Here is a 21,029-nt window from a genome sequence, read left to right as displayed (position 1 = left end):
TTAGTTTTTATTTCACTTTAATATTATCGTTTAAAATTTAACATTAAATTTTAAAAAGATTAAAAGTATAGTTACTAAAATAAGCTTAAACTGATAGTTTAAGTACTAAATGAGTTAAATTATTAACGATTAGATATTAAAATGAAATAAAATAGATATAATTTTAAAAATTTAAAAATTTAAATACATAATTTAATCTAGATTCTATTTATGTGGCCAAGTAAGTCACCGTGTCTTTTTCGTGGTTAGCTTTGCCACTGAAACAATCAAATCAAAGGAACCTACTGACCTTTCCTTTCCCATTAACTTCTCTTTCGACCTATCCTTTTTACCTACTTCACCCAACAAATTACCGTCGTTTCCTCTCCCTCAAACAATCTAGGTTTAGGAAGGTCCCCTGATAATCTGATCCCAACACCAGTATTTTCCGATACCCTCTCTATCTCTCTCTCTTTCAATTATTCAAAACCGAATGGATTCACTAACAGCTCTGAATGGGTCCGCCGCTGCCAACTGTTATACGGTGTCTCCATTTCTGAGCAAAACCTTCGACGTGGTGGATGACCCATCGACCGACTCGCTCGTATCGTGGAGTAGTGATAACAACAGCTTCGTTGTCTGGAAAGTGCCGGAGCTTGAAAGGGACCTCTTGCCCAAGTATTTTAAGCACAATAACTTCTCTAGCTTCATCAGACAGCTTAATACTTATGTGGGTATTTCTTCGGTTTTCTACTTAATTTTTCTGTTTAATGTTGCAACTTGCACTGTTTTATACTTGTGAAGGCTAATTAGACCTTAGCTTTATGGGAGTTTTAGGGTTTAGGGCTTTAATATTGCTTCTAAAAAATTGATATGACTGAGGTTTACTGTGAATAATCTTCAGTTGGTGGAGCGGAAGCCTGAAGGGAGTTTTCAGAAAACATATGGCTGTTGGGTCATGATTTTATGCATATTTATGTTGTAAGACGAATTAAAAGGAATACGGGGTTGATTGAATGGTGATATTAATTTTGATTAGTTATGTTAAATAACCCAAATCTTGGTTTTTGCTTTTCAGACTTGGATATTTGTATAGTTTTTAGCTGTTGCAGATGACATATTTTCTTTTTCTTGAACTGAAGAACTCATCAAATTGCAATTGTGTTTGTTATCTGCAGGTTTAAGTATGTTCTTGTAATTACTAATTGATTGTGGTCAGGCAGGCAGCGGGGATCAACGGAGCAGATGATATGTGATTCAATTACATATTGAACTTCAATCCTGCTTTAGTCGTGTGTGGGCTTGCTATACTCGGTTTTGCAAATTAATAGTCTTTGATTTTCCTATTTTTTTCCTATAGGGTTTTAGGAAAGTTGACGCTAACCGTTGGGAATTTGCTAATGAGGGATTCCTAAGAGGTCAGAAACATCTCTTGACAACTATCAGCAGGCGGAAACCCGCTAATGTTCACTGTATTCAGCAACCTCAAGTTCAGAGTTTGTCAGTTGGAGCTAGCGTTGAGGTAGGGAAGTTTGGGCTCGGAGAGGAGGTTGAAGCACTTAAGAGAGGCAAGAATATTCTGATGCAGGAGCTTGTTAGGTTAAGGCAGCAACAGCAAGCCACAGATAATCAGTTACAAGCTTTTGGCCAGCGCATACATTTGATGGAGCAGAGACAGCAGCAAATGATGTCTTTCCTTGCTAAGGCGATGCAAAATCCAGGTTTCTTAAACCAGCTTGTAGAGCAGCAAAATGAAGGCAACGGCCACCTGACTGGAGCAAACAAGAAGAGGAGACTCTGTAGGCAGGATGAAGAAAATTTAACTTGTGAAAATGGTGCCATATCTCCAAATGGGCAGATTGTGAAGTTCCAGCCTTTGCTTAATGAGGCAGCAAAGACAATGCTGCATCATTCGTTGCAGATGAACACATTGCCTTGGCCGGAACCTGGTGCTTTGATGACTGATGGCGTTCCACCTTCCAGTGCATTAGACAGCAGGTGCTCCTCCAGTCAGATTTCGGGTACGACTCTTTCCAAAGTCCCACCATCTTCTAGGCAATCTTATTTGCGAGCAGTAACTGCCGCTCATTTAATATGTGAGTATCCTAAGGTGGATCAAATTTCTAAGACCAGTGAGTATCCTGATAACACTGTAAGGCCTGAGGGCATGAATGCAGAGTATCTTGATCCAGTGTCGGCTGTCTTGAACGGTACAATGCCGGCTGACCATGATATGGACACCATGCTTGATGGAAGCCCTGAGCTTCCAGCAATTAATGATGTTTTCTGGGATCAGTTTCTTACAAGAAGTCCACTCACGGGTCACGCAGATGAAATTAACGCTATCTCCCTGGAAAATTGTTCAAATGGGTATTCGGTAGATGAGCCTATGGATCATATTTCTGAGCAAATGGGCCTTCTTATATCAAATAGCATGATGGGGTAATGTCAAAAAATTATACATATATTTCTTGCTTTTATGAGGTGAATCTTTTAACCGACTATTCCCCCGATATGATGTGTAATACCGGCAAAAAATGTTTTTATTATTTTATTTTCAAAGAGAGATTTTTGTTGTTAAAAGCGTAGTTATTTTACATGTACTAAGAACACAAATAGTATTCTTTTTATGCTGTACAAAATAGTTTGTGAGATACTCCATAAATGAATATGTAATTGTAATATCTAATTTGTAGTCAGAAGGAAAAGAGAAAAAGTAAAAGATGGGATCAATCTACAAATGCTACCTAGAAGATGGGGTGGGTCTACCAAATTAAAAATTGAAGACATTCAATTGACGGAGATGCCAAGCGATTTTTCATTAAATAAATTTATTTATGTAATTATAAACATAAAATATTTTCGATATTTTAATCATCTTTTAACAGTAAAATAAGCGATTAGGTTGGTTTAGCCTCAGCTCGGTTTTTGTAAGCAAATTTTAAGGACAGTAATTAAAAGCATAAGATATTGATAAATAAAAACAGAAATAACTTCTTCATATCACTAATGTATGGCCGTGTTTAAATCAACTATGCTTCTTATATTGCATGGAAACTATCAAAATATCCTCGACTGTTGCTTCAAAACGACACAGTTTCATTTAACTAGTATAAAAATAAATAACATTATTGTCCACCCCGTAACATCGTTAACGTCCTAACTGTCTCTCTCGGGTAACAAACAAAATACACCTTCGTTTCCTTTAAATTTTGCTGGAAAAAAAAAAAGAAGCAAAGAAAAAAGAGAATATATTTTTCCTGCGAAGAAAGGTTCGATCTTTTTACCATAAACGGAATTCATGGAGGTTAGTGTAATGTTTATGGTTTTTTTTTATATCTTGTTTGGTTGCCAAGAAAATTGATGACTATTTTCTTCTCATTTCATTATATAGTACTGCCATTTATCTATCTATTTCTTAGCAATTATGTATATGAAGTTGTACATTTTTTATACTATTGAGCGTGATAAAAAGATATAGATTATATATCTATATTGGATTTGTGTAAAACTATATAGGGATCTGTTTGATTCCGTTTCGTCGTGGGTGTATGATCATATGCTAATTGGAAATTGATTGCGTGGATAAAAGAAAATTGCTTAAATTAATGCTTCCTGTAAAAAGATTTACAGGATTTAACTCGTGCAAAGGCTTCCATAATTTGAATTTAATAATTGTGTATGTTTGCATTCCAGCTTGTGCTTGGGAAATTTGCTTTTGATTTAGCCATGTTTTCTCGGCGAGAATGGTTGTAACAATGGGGGATAAAATGTTATTTTGTCTTAACTTTTCATAGTTGGACATGGATTTAAGAATACAATCCTCCAAGTATACACACAATATATTTTACAAAAATGAACATTGACAGGCATCTGTATCCAGCATTGACACTTGAATCCGAATAATATGGTTTACATATTTCTTTTAACAGATCCGATCGGTGAAAGTGAACAACATCTCCTTGAGAGCATCCGAGCAAGACATTAACGAGTTCTTTATCTTCTCCGGTGAAATCGAATATGTTGAAATGCATAGGCTAGTCACTATCTAGACGTTTAAATTTCATCGACTCTTTTTTATTGACATGCTCTTCTCCACTGTACTGGATACAAAGAAAAAAAGTTGGAATCACTTCCCATGCCTTGTGATTCATGTAATTGTTCTGGTATAGTGATGTTCCAAAATCATTTGAACAGTTTCTTCTCTAGGTTTCTTATGGCTTTCCTTTATCTTCTTTCAGTGATAATGAGGGATCACAAGTTGCATATATTACTTTTAAGGATTCACAGGGAGCAGAGACTGCAGCTCTTCTTTCAGTATGAACATGTCTCATTTCTTATGTCGGCCACACACTGTATTGCATTTACTTTGGGATGATACAATCATAGTCCATACACATGTTTGAATGCGTAGGACATACATAAAGGACGAGTACTTTAAGGAGAATGAAGAGTCGGAGTACATAGGTTTAAAGTATTTTCATTCCATTCTTATTAATTCGGAATACGCGGTTTTCTTCAGGGGGCAACGATTGTCGATCAGTCTGTTATGGTAGAGCTGGCTCCGGATTACAAGCTGCCTGATAATGCTTGTACAACACCGGTAGGACATTACTTAAATCCTCTTTGGTTTCAATTACTAATTCATGATTTGTTTGATGACTTTAGGCAACGGGGAACAATACCGGGCAGGGAGAAGAACGTTTAAAGAAGGCAGAGGATGTTGTTAGCACCATGCTAGCCAAGGGATTCATTGTTGGAAAAGACACATTGAACAAAGCAAAGGCCTTCGATGAGAAGCATCGAGTCACTTCGACCGCCTCCGCCAAGATTGCTTCTCTGGATCAGAAGGTTGGTTTCTCTGAGAAACTTAGTGCTGGCAAAATCGCGGTAAATGAAAAGATGAGGGAGGTGGACCAGAAGTATCAGGTTTCTGTGAAGTCGAAGTCCGCATTGGAAGCCGCCGAGCAGTCGGTCAGCAGCGCCAAATCTTCCGCCATGAAGAACCGTTACGTTTTTGCAGGAGCCACGTGGTTTACTGCTGCATACAAAAGGGTTACTAAAGCAGCCGAAGATGTGGGGCAGAAGACGAGAGAAAAGGTTTTGGCTGAGGAAGGAGCTCAGAAACCAGAGGGACAAGCACACGACAACGCGTCTACTTCTCCCAGAGCTGCTAAACACGAAACCAGCGAGCAACCGTCCGATCCCTCGCCAGGACCAGGTCTACTCCTCCTCGATGGTGCAGGAAAATAGAAGGAATGACCATTGGTTTACTTGTTGAGAAAGATTTAAAATTGCAAGGAATATTTCCATCAATTATTTAGTAAAGTTTAAAAGTGTATTTTTACAATTCTGTGTTTATTAAAAATATTCATTTCTGGTTTAATATACGATGAATATTTTAATACGTACTATTTTTAAAAAATATATGTGAATCTTAAAATTAAATTAATTTTATATATTTAAATATATATATCTAAGGGTGTAAACTAAACTAATTTGAACTAATAAAGTTATATTTTTTTATTTGTCTATTTTTTTAAACTATTCATATTCTATAGGTGTTCATTTAAATTTATAATAATGTATTTATTTAACTTTAAATGTATTTATCTCTGATTTGTTTAACACTAGAGAACATATTTGTTTCATGTTAGACCAGTCCCATTTAACATTAAGCAACCATTATTATTTTTTACTTGCAACCCAAAGAAAAATGATGAAATTATACCACTAGTCCTTAAACTCCTTAGGTTTTATAATTTTAAGCTCCAAAATTTATCCAATGTTCAATTTAGTTTATCTTAATCAATATTTAAAATATAAAAGCATAAAAAGAAAATGAAAATCTAATAAACAAGCTTATAAATGAGTTAGTGTTGGAACCGTCTTTCGGGTGGGGCCGTAATTGGGCTTCGACTTAGATTAAATGAATTGGAGTTGCCACCGATCATTTATTTTAAAGCAAATGGGTTGATCGGATACATTATTTCTTACCTCATCTGCGTCTTACCAAAGATGTGTTGGATTTGGGAGTCGGTTACAGTCAAGGAAGGGTTAGCACCCTTGAACTTCCCTTTCGAAACTACGTAATTTCCAGTTGTCTTTAATTATGAAAATTGTAATTTAAAATAAAAGGTAATATAACGATCCAGATTACTTACTTTAGATTGATTTGAAAACATCCTTAAAAGGTCAAGAAATGTGTTAGATAAAAAAAGGTAATAAACCCAACAAAATAAAAAAAAATGAAATAAAGAAGATAAAATAAAATGAGTAAAGAAAAATAAAGAAAATATTAATAATAAAATAAAGATAACAAGTAAATAAAATAAAAAAAATGATAATAAAGAAACAAAAATAAAAAATAAGGAAAATAAATAAATAAATAAACAAAATGAAAAAAATAAAATGAAAAAAAATAAAAAAATAAAGACAAGGAAAAAAAATAAAATATAGGAAAATAATAGTGAAAATAATATACATAGTAAATAAAAATAGATAAATAAATAGAACAAATATAAAGAAAATAAATAATAAAAATAATATATATATATATATATATATATAAAATAATGATATAAAAAATAGATATATATATATATATATAATAGAATAAAATACTAAAAAGTAATAATAATAAATAAATGAAAAAAATAATAAAGAAAATAAATAATAATTAAATATATATATAAATACTAATGAAAAATGAAATAAATTAAAAAATATAATATAATATTTAAATAGATAAAAATAAGAAAATTAAAAAAAATCAAACTATGAAGGGATTAAATTGAAAGAAAACAAAATCGGGAGTCAAATTTATAATAAATTCAGGGTTAAAATTAGATTTAGGGGGCCAAATTAAAGCATTTAAACCATGAGGGACCAAATGGGAATTATCCCACTAATTGTTGAAAACATGCAGACCCAGTGGATCGGGTCGGGTCCACACGCAGATCTTACTCGGGTCGACGGGTCAACTATTTAAGTCATTTTTTTAAATTTCTTCATTCTCTTCATTTAAACAGAAAACCCCTCCCCATCCTTTGCTTCATCATCTCGTTTGTTTATCCAAAGGATGAACACAGTCGTGGGTCTCGATGAACCCATAAAATCAGCCACTATCGCCACCTCGCTGGCTGCCTGCAGCAAAATTAATTTTTTTTTACTTTCGAAAACCTTTTCTTCTCATTTTTTACGAAATCAAAACATTTTTTTTTTTTGAAAAAATAGGCCTCGGAGGCTAGATCTACGAAAGAAGATCTCGAAAACGCCCCTTTTCATCGTCCTTTTGATGCAAAAACGAAAAAAGAGAGGGACAAGCCACATGCAAGGGAGAACCGAAGCAATATACGTAAAAATGCCTCTTTTATTTCTCTTTGAACCGTACAAACACTTTGATTTGCTCGTATTTCCTTTGCCTTTTTCGTGTATATTCTGTGTGTTTTGTGTTTGATTTACATGGGTATTTATAAGTAAAAAAGATACCTATTTTTAGTATCCTATTCGAAATAGAGTCCTAATGCTTGTTGGTTGCTATTCTTTGTTTCCTTATGTGGCTTGGTAATGGCCGAGAAAATCGACGGTGGACTCAGGCTGTTGGAGAAGAGGCGCTGGATGAGATGAGGCTATTGCAACTAGGGTTAATCTAGGCCCTTGGATCATCCCTTGATCTGACGGTTGGGGTGGAGCAGCGTAAATGGAAAACAAGGGTTCTAGAAACCTTAGCACCAGTTCGAGTAGGGTGCTTCAGTGGGCCGGTTTGCGAGTCTATATCTGGGTCGCGTGTTGGACCACTGCTGGGTCACTTGTTATTTGCAAAACAAGCTGTTGATATGTAGTGCCTGCACTTGTGCTTTTTTTATTTGCGTGTAATGGGCCCTGAAGATGCAATAAAATAAATAATGAATATATAATTATATTATATAATATAATATAAAAATAGATAAAATTTGGTGTCTTTAACTGACCCTCTTTGCTCATTATCATGTAAGAAAAATAGAGCAAAGATTAAAAGACACAAATTCCGTCCATATCAAACGTCCTCTGTCGTAGATTTGAAATTCGATATTAGGATTAGTTTATCAATTTTAAATGAATCACGAAATGACTCCCTCGCCGTGAGGTTGAGTTGAACTGGAAAATTTTGAGCACGATATCCTTCATCGTGAAGTTGAAATCAAACTCAAAGCTTTGGCAAGTAGCCCTTGAATTGTCTTCTAGCTCAAGATACTTCGTTATGAAGCTAAAACCTGACCTGAAAACTTTGGTGTTGATGTGTTGCAGATGACTCCTTCGTCGTGAAGTTGGGTCAATCTTTTGGGGTACGATATCCTTCGTCGTGAAGTTGAAATCTTAGATGGCTCATTTGCTGTGAAGTTGAGCTTTAAATTGAAAATGCTTCGTTATGAAGTTGAAATCCAACCTTGTGAGAGTACCATTGTTTTGAGGCCAATATCATTCGTTGTGAAGTTGAAATTGACTCTGAATAAAACTGGAAAGCTCATTCATTGTGAAGTTGAGCTTTGAATTGGATATCCTTCGTCGTGAAGTTGAAATCCAATCTAGAGTTGTCACGATATCCTTCGTCGTGAAGTTGAAATCGTGGATGGCCCTTTCATTGTGAAGTTGAGCCTTGAATTGGATATCCTTCGTCGTGAAGTTGAAATCCAATCTAAATATGAATGTTGTGGTGGGCATGATATCTTTCGTCGTGAAGTTAAATCATGGATGAACCCTTCTGTAACATCCTCAATATCGGGTTAGTGACCAAATTATTAAATTTTAGAATTTAATGACTAAAGTAGAATAATTAAAGAGTTTAAGGACTTATATGAAAATATTGTGTAGGATTAAAATATAAAGAGTGAAGAATTAAAGGACAAAACAATCATTTATAAGGAAAATAATTAAATATGGTTATATATATATTAACCACGTGGGGGAAAGAGGGGAAACTAAGTGAGTTTCCAGAGTTCTCTTCTCCTCTTTTCTTCTTCACGTGTGGAAGCCAAGAGCCAAAGGTGAGTTTCTGGTTAATTGATTTATTGTTAAATTTAAGGTTGAGTTTTGATTATTAGGTGATAATTAAGCTTAAGAAGAGCTTAAATTGTCTTGAAACAATAAGATGAAGATAATAGAGGGAATTAAAGAAAAGAGAGGAATAAGTGAAATCTTGAAAGAGGGTTCTTTAATGAGGTTTAAAAGTGAATTTGACTTGTCATCAATCTAATTAACATGTATGAAGTGTTAGAATTGGATTTCTAACATGTTTAAAATTTGGGTATGATTCTTGAATTTCATAAGGAGGAGAGGATATTGAGGTTAAAGAAGTGTTTATTGAGTAGAAATGAGTGCAAGTATGTGTATGAAAGTTAGGAATATTAAAGGAGGTGAAAGATGAAGATTTAAGCTGAAAAGAGAGTGAATTTCGTGCTTAAAATGGAATTTTTGGGTTGTGTGCATCGGTACATCTTAAATGTGTACCGATGCACTCTCAAATAAATGAGCATCGAATGCAATTAGTGCATCGATGTACCCCTTTAAAATACAAACATCGAATGTAATTTGTGTACCGATGCATAGGTAGTGCATCAATACACGCGTTTAGGAATGCATCGACGCACTATAGTGTGTACCGATGCACTTCAAGGGGAAATAGAATAAACATTTCTTTTGGTCTAAGAAATGATAGATTAGAGTATATCAATTGGATATTGATATGTATCTATGTATGATTATGTAGATATCGAGCACGAACAAGTTCCGGGACGACTATCAAGTTAAGATTCGATCAAAAGAAAGGAAATCATAAAAGGGGATTGGAACTTAGTGAGGCCAAGGTGGTGCATACTAGTTGTAAATGATGTATATGGAAACAAGACTCGCGATGAGTCTAATTCCAATACTTGATTGCATAAATATAGGAATATTAGTGTATGTTTTGAGATGACTAGTACGTATGCATGAATACATGGATAGATTCGTAAAAATTATATTTTATATGAGTGATAATGAATATATGAAATTATAATATAAGTTAGGTGGTATTGACATAAGTGATTATAGGAACATGTAATATAAGATAAGTGAACTCAAAATAATGAATACATGGAAATGATATTTAATTAACGTGATGTATATGTAAACATATGTGAACAAGTTATGGCATAAGTGGTTACATGAACATAGATGGAATAATATAAATTATTAGACATGATATATGTGATTACATGTTATATGATATGAGATTGGTGTTTACACATACATGTGGTATGTGATAGAAGAGGAGGAACATGTGATTAGAGAGCTATAGGTATAGTTAGCATGCCAAGAGTCGAGGGTTACCTATGTCTTTCGAGATATATGGACAGTTTACCTATGCCCTTCGGGACATATGGACAGTGTTACCTATGTTCTTCGGAACATATGGATAGGTTCTTCGGACACATATTTCATATGCCACTTAGTGGATTTTATATGAGTTTGGTGACAACATATGTGTACAACCTCATAGTACTCGTATACCTTGAGTTCTCAATTGTGTGCATGGGCTTATAAAAGATGTAAATAGCGTGTACATGTTTACATGTTAATATGTTATCGTTGTTTATATTGATTCCTGTATGACCATGTGAATGTATAATGTAATATGTATAATTGTTATTAGATACTAGATTATATGTTTATGATTATTGAAATTCTTTATTATATGTTTATGCCTCACTAAGTCTATGATTTAGCGTGTAAGTGATTTACACGTAGGTATCGAAGAATAAGAAGACCAGCCTTAGGAGCAGTAGAGCAGTATATCTTTGTGTGACGATCAGATCAGAAGTACTTTGCACAGTATGTTTTGGTTATGTAATAGATATGTTGGCATGTAAATAGAGTCTTAAAGTATGCATGCTCTGATCAATTTTTTAATGTGTCGAAATCAATTATGTATATATGACTTTTGTGTTATAAAAGTTTACATTTACCATGGTTTTTATAAATGTATGTGCTTTGGAAAGTCAGTGTGACACTTCGGGTTCATATTCGGGTTGGATACGGACTGGGGGTGTTACACCTTCGTTGTGAACTTTAGCCTCAAATTGGATATCCTTCGTCGTGAAGTTGAAATCCAATCTTTTTGCTTCACCAAATTGGTTGTTGAATATCCTTCGTCCTGAAGTTGAAATCCAATCTTTGTTTCAACAATTTGGTATTGAGTTAGATATCCTTCGTTGTGAAGTTGAAATCCAATCTCGAGTAAGTCGTGTCGCTTTGAATTTAATATCCTTCGCTGCATAGTTGAAATTGACTCTAGCTAGAACATGAGTGTTATGCATATACGTGATTATATGGATGCAATGCTCTTAGGTGTGCCTAAAATGCACATGCAAAATATGTTATTTTGGGGCTCTGGAGAGAAATCTCGATCTCCGGTTGCCTATCTTGTTAACTCTTGATTCTGGAATCTTGAGGTTCTGATTCCTGATCTTGAATTCTTCAAACATTTGAATATGATATTCTTTGATCCTTGATTTGGGAAATACTTTTCGATCATCTCAAGTATGTGCATAAGCCTTAATCGACTTTTCGAGTACCTGTATTTTTCAAAGAATCTTTGTACAGTAATATGCGATTATCTTTTGTAGAAGTAAATAAATCATTACGTTTAAGTTCATTCCAAGATGCTCAAAAGAAATTGATTTAGAGAAAAGATTGTATTTATTCATAAGGGAAAAAGAACAAACGATACATGAAAAACTTTATGGAAAATAAATACATAAATGAAGAATGAATGAATGTCTTAGATCTCAATAATGTGGGCATTGTTGAACTGATAAGCTGTTAGGTGACCTTGAACGCAACTTTTGCCAAGGGATCTTCGAAAATGCGACAACGTTCAGGAGAGTGCAACATTTCTCCGACTCATGAAGTCTGTAGAAGATTTAGATGTCGGGATGTTTCCACTACTTGAAATAATATCCAAATCACCCTTTTGGGTTTTCAACTTGGACCCATAATTGGTTGCAAGACGCCCTTTGCAGGTTTTCATCTTGAACCCACCTTATTTTTCTTTTTCTTTTTTCTTTTCTCTTTTGTTATTTTTCTCTTTTTTCAATTCAGGGTGCCCTTTCAGGTTTTCACCCCAAAAATTTTTCTCTTTTTTTGTTCTTTTCTTTTTTTTCTTTTTCTTCTCCGACTTAGGACGCCCTCTCAGGTGTTCATCCTAAGCGAAGTATTTCTTGATTGCATCCGAATTAACGGGATGTGGCAATTTCGGTCCATCCATTTCAACATAGACAATGGCTCCTCCGGAAAAGACCTTTTTCACGACATAAGGTCCTTCCGAATTTGGCGTCCATTTTCTTCTAAAATCTTTCTGGTTTGGCCAAACTCTTTTTAGCACCAGATCTCCTTCCCAGAATATTCTCGGGCACACCTTCTTGTCATGTGCTCGAATAATTCATTTCTGATAGATTTGACCATGATGAATGGCTTTCAGTCTCTTTTCATCTATCAGGTTCAGCTGATCATAGCAGGATTGCACCCATTCTGCATCATCCAGTTTGACTTCAATGGGCAGCACTGCTTTCATTCCATAAGCTAGTGAAAATGGAGTTACCCCAGTCGAGGTTCGTACCGAGGTTCGGTAAGTGAACAAAGCGAAAAGCAATTTCTCGTGCCAATCCTTGTAAGTTTCAGTTGTTTTCTCCATTATCTTTTTGATGTTTTGTTTACTGCTTCTACTACTCCGTTCATCTTTGGTCTGTAAGAAGTATAATTATGATGCTTTATGTTGAATTATTCACAAGCAGTATTCATCATTTTATTGTTCAAGTTTGTAGCATTGTCAGTAATGATCATTTCATAAACCATACCGACATATGATCTATTTCTTCAAAAACTTACAAATAGTGGACTGATTGACACTGGCATATGATGCAACCTCTACTCATTTCTTGAAATAATCAATTGCCATGAGAATGAAATGATCACCATTCGAAGCCTTCGGATGGATTTGCCCGATAACATCCATGCCCCACATAGAGAAAGGTCATGCTGATGTCATCACATGAAGTGGATGAGATGAAACATTTATTTTATCTTCTTAAATTTGACATTTATATCATCTTCTAGCATAGTTGATGCAATCATTTTCCAGTGTGGACCAAAAATATCTGCCTCGACATCATATGTTCATTCGCATGTATTCCACAAACTCCGTCGTGTACTTCTTCCACTATCATTTTGCCTCTTCTGCATCGACACACCTTAACAGGACTTGATCATGATTTTTCTTGTACAAGACCTCCCTGTCAAGGACATATCCAGTTGCAATCCTTCTAATGGTTCTTTTATCAGTTTCAGTGGCTTCCTTTGGATAACTTCGATGATTGATATATTGCAGAATGTCGTAGTACCAAGGCTTAATGTCTTTCACTTCTTTGATTTGGTAGCAATGAGCTGGGTACTCATAAGACTGCATGTCAATTGGCATCATCTCAGACTCCCCGCTACCTTGAATGCAGCTGCCAAGGTAGCTAAAGCATCTATCATTTATTTTCTTCTCTTGGCACATAGTGGAAGGTGACTTTATCGAACTCTTCGAACAGATCCAATATTAGTTTCCGGTACTCTACCAGCATTACATCCTTGGTTTTTTATTCTCCATGGAGCTAATAGATTACTAAGGTTGAATCTCCGTATACCCGCAAGGTCTTTATATTTTGCCAGTGCAGCTCGAATTCCCAAGACACAGGCTTCATACTCTGCCATTTTATTGGTGTAATCAAAGTTCAGTATGCTAGTAAATGTGTAGTGATTCCCTTATAGGGAGATGAGTATATCCCCGATGTCATGTCCTAATGCATTGGATGCACCATCGAAATGCATTATCCAGGAATTGTCTGTTGAAGTACCTGCTTCTTCTAAGGATATAACCTTCAAGTTTCATCTGGGAAATCAAAGTTCAATGGCTCGTAATTCTCATCAGTTCTTCTTGCCAAGAACTCCGATATGACACTTCCCTTTATGACTTTCTGGCTCATATACTTGATGTCAAATTCAGACAACATCATATGCCATCGGGCTAACCTTTCAGAGAGAACAGGTACACCCATCATGTACTTTAAAGGATCTAACTTGGAAATCAACCAAGTGGTATGATACATCATGTATTGTCGGAGTCTTTTGTAGCCCAGACTAGAGCACAACAAACCTTTTTGATAGGAGGATATCTGACCTCGTAATCGGTGAACTTTTTGCTCAAATAGTAGATGACCCTTTATTCCTTCCGGATTCATCATATTGACCCAGGACATAACCCATCAAATTCTCGAATATGGATAGATATAAGAATAGAAGTTTGCTTGGGATGGGAGACATCAAGATAAGAGTGTGAGATAAGTACTCTTTTACTTTCTCGAATGCAATCTGGCAGTTTTCATCCCATGCTCTGGGGTTGTTGTTTTGGAGAAGGCAGAAGATTGGGTCACATTTTTCGGTTAACTGAGATATGAACCGTGCTATTTAGTTCAATCTGCCAAGAAAACCTCGGACCTCTTTTTGTGTTCGCGGGGGAGGTAGATTCTGAATAGCCTTAACTTTATCAGGATCAACCTCTATGCCTTTCCTACTGACCACAAAGCCTAATAACTTCCCGGATGTTACCATGAAGGTGCACTTATTAGGGTTCAGTCCAAGCTGGAACTTTCTCAATCTCTGAAAGAGCTTTATCAAATTCTTGACATGTTCATTCTCAGTCTATACCTTGATAATCATGTCATCGACATAAACCTCTATTTTTATGTATCATATCGTGGAACAGGGTCACCATAGCTCTTTAATATGTTGTCCTAGTATTCTTCAAACCGAAGGGCATCACTTTGTAGTAGAAAGTTCCCCACATCGTGACGAACGTGGCCTTTTCCATGTCTTCGGGATGCATCTTGATCTGATTATACCCGAGAATCTATCCATGAATGAAAAGAAAGCGTTCCCGGCTGTATTGTCCACCAGAGTGTCTATGTGTGACAGAGGAAAGTTATCTTTGGGACTTGCCTTGTTAAGGTCCCGGTAATCAACGCACATGTGAACCTTCTTATTTTTCTTCGGAACTGGCAAAATATTGGCAACCCACTCCGGATACTTGGCCACTTAGAGGAAACCAGCATCGAATTGCTTATTGACTTCTTCTTTGATTTTAAGGAGCATCTCAGGTCGCATCCTTCTCATTTTTTGTTGCACGGGTTTGCATTCTGGTTTGATAGGCAGTTTGTGAACTACCATGTCTTTGTCTAACCCTGTCATGTCTTGATACAACCATGCGAACACATCTTTGTATTCCTAAAATAAGACTATCAAGTTTTATCTTGCTTTAGCCTAAAAAGTTTTGCCGATTTTAACCTCCTTTCTATCCTCCTCAGTGTCCAGATTCAAGATCTAGATCTTCTCCTCATGAGGCATTATTTGTTTTTCTTCTCTTTCTACCATTCTCAACAAGTCGGTAGGTAAGTTGTACTCTTCTTCATTGTCGCATTCATTAAATTCCCCAAGACAAATGACCGTTAAAAATCCACCTCCAGTTCAGGATCATCAGTGTCTGCATTATCATTATCTAGGAACCTAAAGGAAAAGAGAAATATGTAAGAATCCACGTTCTTCCCAAAAGATAGTTGTAAGAATGCATGATATACATAACTAAAAACTCAATATTATAGGTGGCATGTCCAATGGTCAATGACACCTCGATCTTGCCAATTACCTCTCTTTGGTCCCATCAAATGCTCAGACCACGTTCTAGCAGGTTCTCATATACGAGGTATCAATTGGTAACCTTTTCAATGTAACTAAAGGCATTATGTTCAAGGCTAAACCGTTATCGATTAAAACAATTGGTAAAGCGTGCCCCTTACAGTAGGTAGTAATGTGTAATGCCTTTGTTCAGCCTCTCTCTCCGAATGAAATCTCATCATCTGAGAATGAGATGAGATTATCAGCTTGAATATTATTTACCAATCGATCCATCTTACTGACAGGTATGTTATGTGGCATGAATGTCTGATTTAGGGTTTTCAACAGTACTTCTCTGTGTGCCTCTGATTTTAATAATAGTGCCAACATTGAAGTCTGCATCAGTAAGTTGTGGAGCTGTTCTACAACGTTATACTTGCTGTACTTTAAGAACTTGAGGAACTCTTTAGCTTTCTTCTCCTTTATGGTTCGTTGATAGATAACACATCATTCTTGAAAGGTTCAAGTGGTCTTTGCCCAACTTTGCTACCATATTCTTTCAAAGTACTCACCTGACATTTGTACTTCCACGACACTTGTCGATTATCCTTGTATTGAAAAGGTCGGGTTGCTATGATCACCACCTTTACTTGTGTCATTGTTATCGTCTTTTCTTTAGGGGTAATTATCAAAGGACTACCGCTACCGAATCTTTTTTCTTATAACTCTCCAGTAGCGCAAACGTCTACTTTCGGAGAATCTTGTATCTCTACATAAAATTTCAGCTTCTTCCTGTCCATCATGAGTTGGAGTAATGCTTTGAACTCTGGGAAATCCTGCACCTTATGCCTATCCTGATCGTGGTAACATCAATGGTTACTGTTTCCATTCCTGGTTGCCTCTGACTGGGGTGCAAGAAGCACTGCTTTTACCATTTGGCTCCATATTCAAGCCAAAATGGATTTTACCTCTAAAATACTTAATTTGACTCTCTTGCCCTTCTCATTAGTGACTGCGTTAATCCCAGTTTCCTGATGATTAGGTAAGGGATTTTGTGCGATGTTTGGTGTTCCAGAGTTGAAATGGATCCAATTCTTGTTTCACATTCGTTGTACAAACCACTTGAATGTGAGATAATTTTCAATCGAATGCCCCTGTACAACGCCATGGTATTCGCAGTGAGTGTTCTCGTCATACCATCTCGGGTAAGGGGGCTTAATTGGCTCCATGGTATAGTTGTAGTGGTTTTTGAACTTGAGATCGTAACACCTTTGTTGGAGTTGTAGGTGTTGACATTGTTGATCCCTCTATCTTTATTCTTCATGGGAGGCTTTTTACTGGAGTCCCCTCCCTTAATTTTTCCTTGTTTTATGGCCAATTTGATCATCTCACCGGCCATAACTAGATCTGAGAAACTTCCCGATATGATTGCCACTAGGTGCCCAAAGTAAGGGGCCTTCAAGGTCTGAACAAACAACTTCCTAGTTTGATGCATGCACCAGAGTCCATAATACATGCTTCTTTGAACTAATGTTTCTACTCGAACCTATTAGAAGAACAAAGTCTCAAAGATTCAAAGCATATCTATTCGGTAAGTATAATGTGAATGAATCATTAAACGATTCTAATGTTGCTCCCTTTAATGTTTTAGATTCGAGGTCAAATCTTTTTGAAGAAATGGAGGATGATACATGCATCACAAGGCTCACATCAAAGGAAGAAGTAATAACTCTTCCAAATGATCCACTCGTCCAAGCATTGGAAAAGAAGATCAGAACAGAAACAGACTTACGACGACTTTTTGAATAGGATCCTGATCTTATTTAGTTAATATGTATTCTGAAGATACAACCTTATGTATCTTATCTTTCCAACGGTTCTTGAATCGCATCAATCCGATATCGAGAACTCAAGATATGGCTATTTTACTAAAGACGGTGCATGCAGAAAATCCTATACGGGATTAATACGGGATTTTGTAAATATTACGAATTTTCAATATTTTTATTGATTATTTGTAATATAACTTAAAATAGGATGATGCATTATCTTTTAGGATTAGATTTATTATTTTATTAGGAATTAAGGTTGGGTTAAAAATATTATCTTTAGTTATTATTATTTTATTAGGAATTAGAGTTAAGATATGTTTAGTTTATTATTATTTTATTCATTTGTTATTTAGGACCTTTAGAACTTAGCCCATATATAAAGGAGGCTTCATTAAACTTTGTAATTCAAGATTTCTTTGATTAATAATACAACGAGAGTTCGTTTTTGCAAGTGCTGATTGCCTTGTGCCTTCGAAGCTTCTTCTCATTGAGTTCTTTCAAGTTCTTGTGAGGGAGATTAATCTTCACACTCCAATTTGCCTTTTCATCGCGACTAGGAGGGTTGGTTAGAGCCATATTATCGTGTTTGCCTTTTCATTGCGACTAGGAGGGCTCAATAGGAGATTATCCATTGATTTTCCACATATCCATCCACGTCATCAATCATCTTTATCGTTCACCTTAATAAGGGAGATCTTTTGATTTCTTGGTTATCTTATTTTATTTGCAATTCATTTATCTTTTCTTTATCTTTTTTTAATCTTATTTTATCTTGTTTCCAGCACCAAAAAGAAACCCTATCTATTGCCGCCACCTTCCCGATTCATCCCTTATTGTTCTTCATCGAGTCTAGATCTTTTCTAGGTTTGATTCTTCAACAAGAGCAACGTTCATCAACCCGCCACCGCTTCCCTATCAATTGGTATCAGATTTGGGCAGATTCTTAGAAAGAAGCAAGAAATCTTGCTTGTTCTTGCACACAAAACCGTCAAGGTATCCCAACGGAGCTAGTCCAGAAAAGATTCATCGTTTCAGGTTCTTTTTATTTAATTTTAATTTAGATTCAAATCCTTCTTGTTAGTTTGCTACTTTTTTTTAAAAAAAAAAGCCAAAATATTGAAAGTATTGAAAACGAAGGTATTTAGGGCTAATTTTATACAGATATCATATTCATCCTAATATAAATCTCCAGTCCGAAATTTACTCAAATCGGAGTTCATTAGAGCCTTCAAATACGCTCTTCAAGTTTCATCCGCAGATTTGGTCTAGGATCTTGTAGGATTTCTTGAAACTTATAAAGGAGAAATTTCGTGGTGAAAATTTACATATTTTAACTTCATATATTTAAGATCATTCACACAAAAAATCAGAATTTTTGGAGATCAAGAACAACTTCGAACAAAGCGATCAAGAAAAACAGATTGTTTGAGGACTGACTTGTTCAACAAAGTCTACTGGATACTAATGAAGGTATTTGGTTCTGAACCTTTACAGGTGGTTTCTTGACGTATCGAAAGACATTCAAGAATTTTTTCATAATTTTTGGATACCGGTATCCCCCTTAAAAACGTTGCTCAAGTTGATCCAGCGTTTTCTAGGTTTTCTGGTTTGGTCTTTTTTTTCTTTGACTCTTAGTGCTTTAAGTTCTTTTGTTTTTTCTTTTTATTGTTCTTGTGCATTATCTAACACATTATATTTCTTGTGTTAGTAGGACTAAAGAGTTTGCATACTTCTTCCTTCTTTGCATTCTCGTTCTCTTGGAGTCTAACCCTTGTTTGGCCTCTTAGAACTTTTAAGTTTTTTCTTATCGCCTTTGCAAGTAATCAAACTCCAATATGAACTGTGGAAGACTACTTGGTAAAGTGAGTTTTAAAGAGTACAAGATCGACTTACTTGCCTCTCGTTGTGTTACTTTCTTGGAGTGACTTGTGAGGTTTCTTGCTTTGTTGAATTTTCTTCCTTTTATTTTTATATTACTTTAAAATTTTCTTTTGAGTGTTATGATTTTAGGATGGGCGACAATAACAACAAGACACTTACGGCTATCTTAGCCACACTTACCCGACTCACGACTCAAGTTGAAAGATTTGATGAAATCGTGAGAGAACGACAAAAACCACCACTGGATCTACCAAACCAGAATCCAAGACCTAACAATGCTGAACTTTTGGTACCCGGGCGAGAACAACCACGTTTTCAAGTACCCGAACTCTTTGCAAAACCAAAGTTCACGATCCCGTCTTTCAAAGGAGACAATGATCCAAACAGGTACATCGAATGGGAAGGAAAAGTTGATCTCATGTTTGCATACCATGACTGCCCCTAAGCTAAACAAGTTCACCTCATAACCACACAATTCGAAGGATATGCTCGAACTTGGTGGATCCAAACAAGGAAAAAGATCCAGAACTTGCAAATTCCAATAATCAATTCTTGGACCGACCTCAAACAAACCATGAGGAACCGATTCCTATCGACACATTATACACGAGAAGTTAAACAACGACTACACCGACTTCGACAAGGTAGAAGTTCAGTTGAAGATTACTACAAGGAGATGCAGTCCTTACTCAATAGGGCTAACATAACCGAAAAAGAAAAAGTCACCGTGTCAAGATTCGTTGTCGGCTTAAACTCAAACATCACTGATCTTCTTGATCTACAAGGGTACAAAAACCTTGAAGATACACAAAGCAATGAAAATCAAAGCACAAATCCAAAGGAGATCTCGATTCAGTGAACATTACCAAGGTACTTCAACCTCTTACCAAGGTAATCCTTCAAATCCTTCCTCGTCTTCTACTCAATCTTCTTTAAAAAAGCCAAGAGATGACAAACCTGACAAGGAGAAAGAATGACCAGAAAAGAATGACACACTTCCGGTCCTTAAAGATCAAATGATAATTTGTGAGGAGGTAGGGAAAGCAAAAAAAGAAAAAGTTGAGAAAGAGACAAAAGCAAAAAAGGTCACTAGTTATAAAAGCCAAAAGAATAATGACCCATGGGAGGTGAGTGAACCTAAATGTGAGAAGAAAAGAGTGGCTCAAAATCTATGTGTGAACACAAAGAATTGAGAGAGAACCTTCTTTACAAACAACCTTTCATCCTTGTTCGCTTTAGGGAATCAATTGTTTCGATTTCTAACATTAACAAGGATTTGCCTAGTGTGTTTTCATCTTTGTTACAGGATTTTCGAGAAGAGTTAGGTGATCCACCTAACAAATTACCACCGAAAAGAGGAAAACAACACCAAACCAATCTAATTCAAGGTTCCATCATACCTCTTCAAACATACAATATCGAAGAAACCAAAGAGTTAGTTTTGTTACGAAAAGGCTACATCCAGGAAAGCCTTAGTCGTGATGTCATCTTACTGATGAAACATGATTCGAACAACTCCACAGGCTTCATAGTTCGTGCACCGGGAATCCATGTAAATGATGAGAAAATAAAAACAACACGAGACTGGCCCACACCATCTTCCATCAG

At 35.9% G+C, this 21,029-nt stretch overlaps 1 protein-coding gene and 2 pseudogenes across 1 annotated transcript; all 3 read left to right on the top strand.

The window, feature by feature from the left end:
* The first annotated feature begins 255 nt into the window (after nucleotides 1-255).
* Nucleotides 256-2,562, top strand: LOC120121465 (heat stress transcription factor A-1e-like). Its single transcript, XM_039140817.1, has 2 exons — nucleotides 256-709; nucleotides 1,340-2,562. Exons 1-2 carry the CDS (start codon nucleotides 473-475, stop codon nucleotides 2,423-2,425), a joined length of 1,323 nt encoding a protein of 440 aa, XP_038996748.1. The 5' UTR covers nucleotides 256-472; the 3' UTR covers nucleotides 2,426-2,562.
* Nucleotides 2,563-2,702: 140 nt separating this feature from the next.
* Nucleotides 2,703-5,232, top strand: LOC120121381 (annotated as a pseudogene).
* Nucleotides 5,233-13,828: 8,596 nt separating this feature from the next.
* LOC120121380 overlaps nucleotides 13,829-21,029 on the top strand; it is a 38,125-nt pseudogene continuing 30,924 nt past the window's right edge.

Source organism: Hibiscus syriacus, unplaced genomic scaffold (assembly GCF_006381635.1).
Source record: "Hibiscus syriacus cultivar Baekdansim isolate YM2019G1 unplaced genomic scaffold, ASM638163v2 tig00110372_pilon, whole genome shotgun sequence".
In the NCBI taxonomy this organism is placed as follows: domain Eukaryota; kingdom Viridiplantae; phylum Streptophyta; class Magnoliopsida; order Malvales; family Malvaceae; genus Hibiscus; species Hibiscus syriacus.
This window is presented reverse-complemented; position numbering and strand designations above follow the sequence as displayed.

What these genes read in the sequence shown, in the direction of transcription:
- LOC120121465 (XM_039140817.1), top strand. Translation starts at nt 473, where the DNA reads ATGGATTCACTAACAGCTCTGAATGGGTCCGCCGCTGCCAACTGTTAT. An exon ending in TCAGACAGCTTAATACTTAT is followed by an intron (nt 710 to 1,339) that starts GTGGGTATTTCT and finishes TTTTTCCTATAG; the next exon opens with GGTTTTAGGAAAGTTGACGC.